At 47.3% G+C, this 2318-nt stretch overlaps 1 protein-coding gene across 1 annotated transcript; it reads left to right on the top strand.

The window, feature by feature from the left end:
* The first annotated feature begins 653 nt into the window (after positions 1-653).
* LOC140265415 (olfactory receptor 14J1-like) lies at positions 654-1454 on the top strand. Its single transcript, XM_072361337.1, has one exon. It carries the CDS (start codon positions 654-656, stop codon positions 1452-1454), a length of 801 nt encoding a protein of 266 aa, XP_072217438.1.
* Positions 1455-2318: the final 864 nt, after the last annotated feature.

Below are 2318 nucleotides of genomic sequence, written 5' to 3'. Positions count from 1 at the left end.
AAAACACAGAATGTGCTTTCAGCCTCTCCTTTCAAAAAGGAAACAATCACTTTAATTTATCATTGTTTTCTGCAGACATTAATAGATGATTTGTCCTGCAAAAAGGGAGATTTCTCTAAGACATTTCGAAGTGCACTGAGGCTGGGGCTGGGGTCTTAAAGAACAGCTGCAGTAAAGAGGAAAATAGCCAGGAGGCTGGGATATGATTAGTAAATGAGAAAAAAGTAAGAGCTCCCTAATCTCCTACTCCTTAAGGGATGGTGAAACTCATGAAAATAAATAAATGTTCTGGAGTTAAATGACCATTTTTCAAAGGGAAATGAGAACTTCTATACTGCTGTTTATCTTGCTCCAGAGCTGCGGCTCTGAACAGCTTTTCTTGTATTCCAATAATATACTAAAGCAGGAGGAGTGTCTCTGAGTATGGTCTGGACTTGTTATTATCTTCTGCACTCTGCACAGGACTCCAAGCCCAGGAACAGCAGATGCCCAACAGCAGCTCCATCAGCGAGTTCCTCCTGCTGCCGTTGGCAGACGCACGGCAGCTGCAGCTCCTGCACTTCTGGCTCTTGCTGGGCATCTACCTGGCTGCCCTCCTGGGCAACGGCCTCATCAGCACAGCCGTAGCCTGCGACCAGCGCCTGCACACCCCCATGTACTTCTTCCTCCTCAACCTGGCCCTCCTCGACCTGGGCTGCATCTCCACCACTCTCCCCAAAGCCATGGCCAATGCCCTCTGGGACACCAGGGCCATCTCCTATGCAGGATGTGCTGCACAGGTCTTCTTCTTCTTCTTCTTCATGTCAGCAGAGTATTCCCTTCTCACCATCATGTCGTATGACCGCTACGTTGCCATCTGCAAGCCCCTGCACTACGGGACCTTAATGGACAGCAGAGCTTGTGCCACCATGGCAGCAACTGCCTGGGGCGCTGGGCTTCTCTATTCCCTTCTGCACACTGCCAGTACGTTTTCACTGCCTCTCTGCCAAGGCAATGTTGTCAACCAGTTTTTCTGTGAAATCCCCCAGATCCTCAAGCTCTCCTGCTCAGGCTCCTACCTCAGGGAAGTTGTGCTTCTCATTTTTAGTGTCAGTTTAGCCTTTGGGTGCTTTGTTTTCATAGTTGTGTCCTATGTGCAGATCTTCCTTGCTGTGCTGAGGATGCCCTCTGAGCAGGGACGGCACAAAGCCTTCTCCACGTGCCTCCCTCACCTGGCTGTGGTCTCCCTGTTTGTCAGCACTGGCATTTTTGCCTACCTGAAGCCCCCCTCTCTCTCTTCCCCATCCATGGACCTGATGGTGGCACTTCTGTACTCTGTGGTACCTCCAGCAGTGAACCCCCTCATCTACAGCATGAGGAGCCAGGAAGTCAAGGATGCAGTGATGAAAATGATGACAAAATGTGTTTCACAAATATTGAACTGCCCTTCTTTTAGAACTCATGCTTTTGACTGATGCAAACACTTTGTTTCTTTTTGTTTTGATCAATTTTTATAACTGTAATGTATTAAAACGTATTCTTTTATATATATATATATATATAGGCATATATACTGTATATATATATATATACTGTATTGCTATTCACTATAACAACATTATTCAAATCAATTACTCTTTAGCTTGTACCTTTGTAGTGTAGACCAGACGCACTGTTCATAATGAACCAGGCTCTCTGTGAACTTTAACAGAATAAAGGATGTGCAGTGACTCTGTCTGCCCTCATTCTTGTGAGACATTTCTGGAGGTGCTGGAGATGGATGTTCTAAGAAACCCACAGTCCAGCAGGAAGCACACGGCTGTTCATCAAGCTGTGCGGTGACTTCATCCTGCAACATCTGACGGGGCATCCCTGGGCTCCTGGCTGGGGTCTGTGCTTTCAGGTTCACGTCTGTCAGTGCCTCTGTGTGGTGGTGTTGTGATTTCTATTGTTGATATTCCACAACAGAACATCACGCAGAACAGTGGAAGTTAAAGAGTTAATGTCCTCTTTCTGTGTTACCACTGTTTGGGGCATTTTGGGTTCCCGGTTGGGGGTTGTGGGGTCGGCATCCCCAGGGGATGTGGCATGAAGAGGAAGCAGGGTGGGACTCCGGTGAAGGCTTTATGGCCACTGATGACTTTACGATCTTGACTCCCTAGAAGTTCGCAGCTAGGCCAGTTACCAAAGTGACACCAAGGAGATGAGAGGTAAAATGGCGATTTATTCAAGCAAACACACACTTATATAAACTATGCCTTTCAAATACGCCTACTACCTTGTACACGTCACTGATCCTTCCAGAAATGGGGGAGGGCCTGCCACGTAACAGCCCGATA

Source organism: Excalfactoria chinensis, unplaced genomic scaffold, assembly GCF_039878825.1.
Source record: "Excalfactoria chinensis isolate bCotChi1 unplaced genomic scaffold, bCotChi1.hap2 Scaffold_85, whole genome shotgun sequence".
Taxonomy (NCBI): Eukaryota; Metazoa; Chordata; class Aves; order Galliformes; family Phasianidae; genus Excalfactoria; species Excalfactoria chinensis.
Note: the sequence above shows the minus strand (reverse complement) of the source record. Positions and strands in the feature narration are given on the sequence as shown.

Excerpts from the sequence above, each read along its gene's own strand:
- LOC140265415 (XM_072361337.1), top strand. The coding sequence starts at position 654 with ATGTACTTCTTCCTCCTCAACCTGGCCCTCCTCGACCTGGGCTGCATC.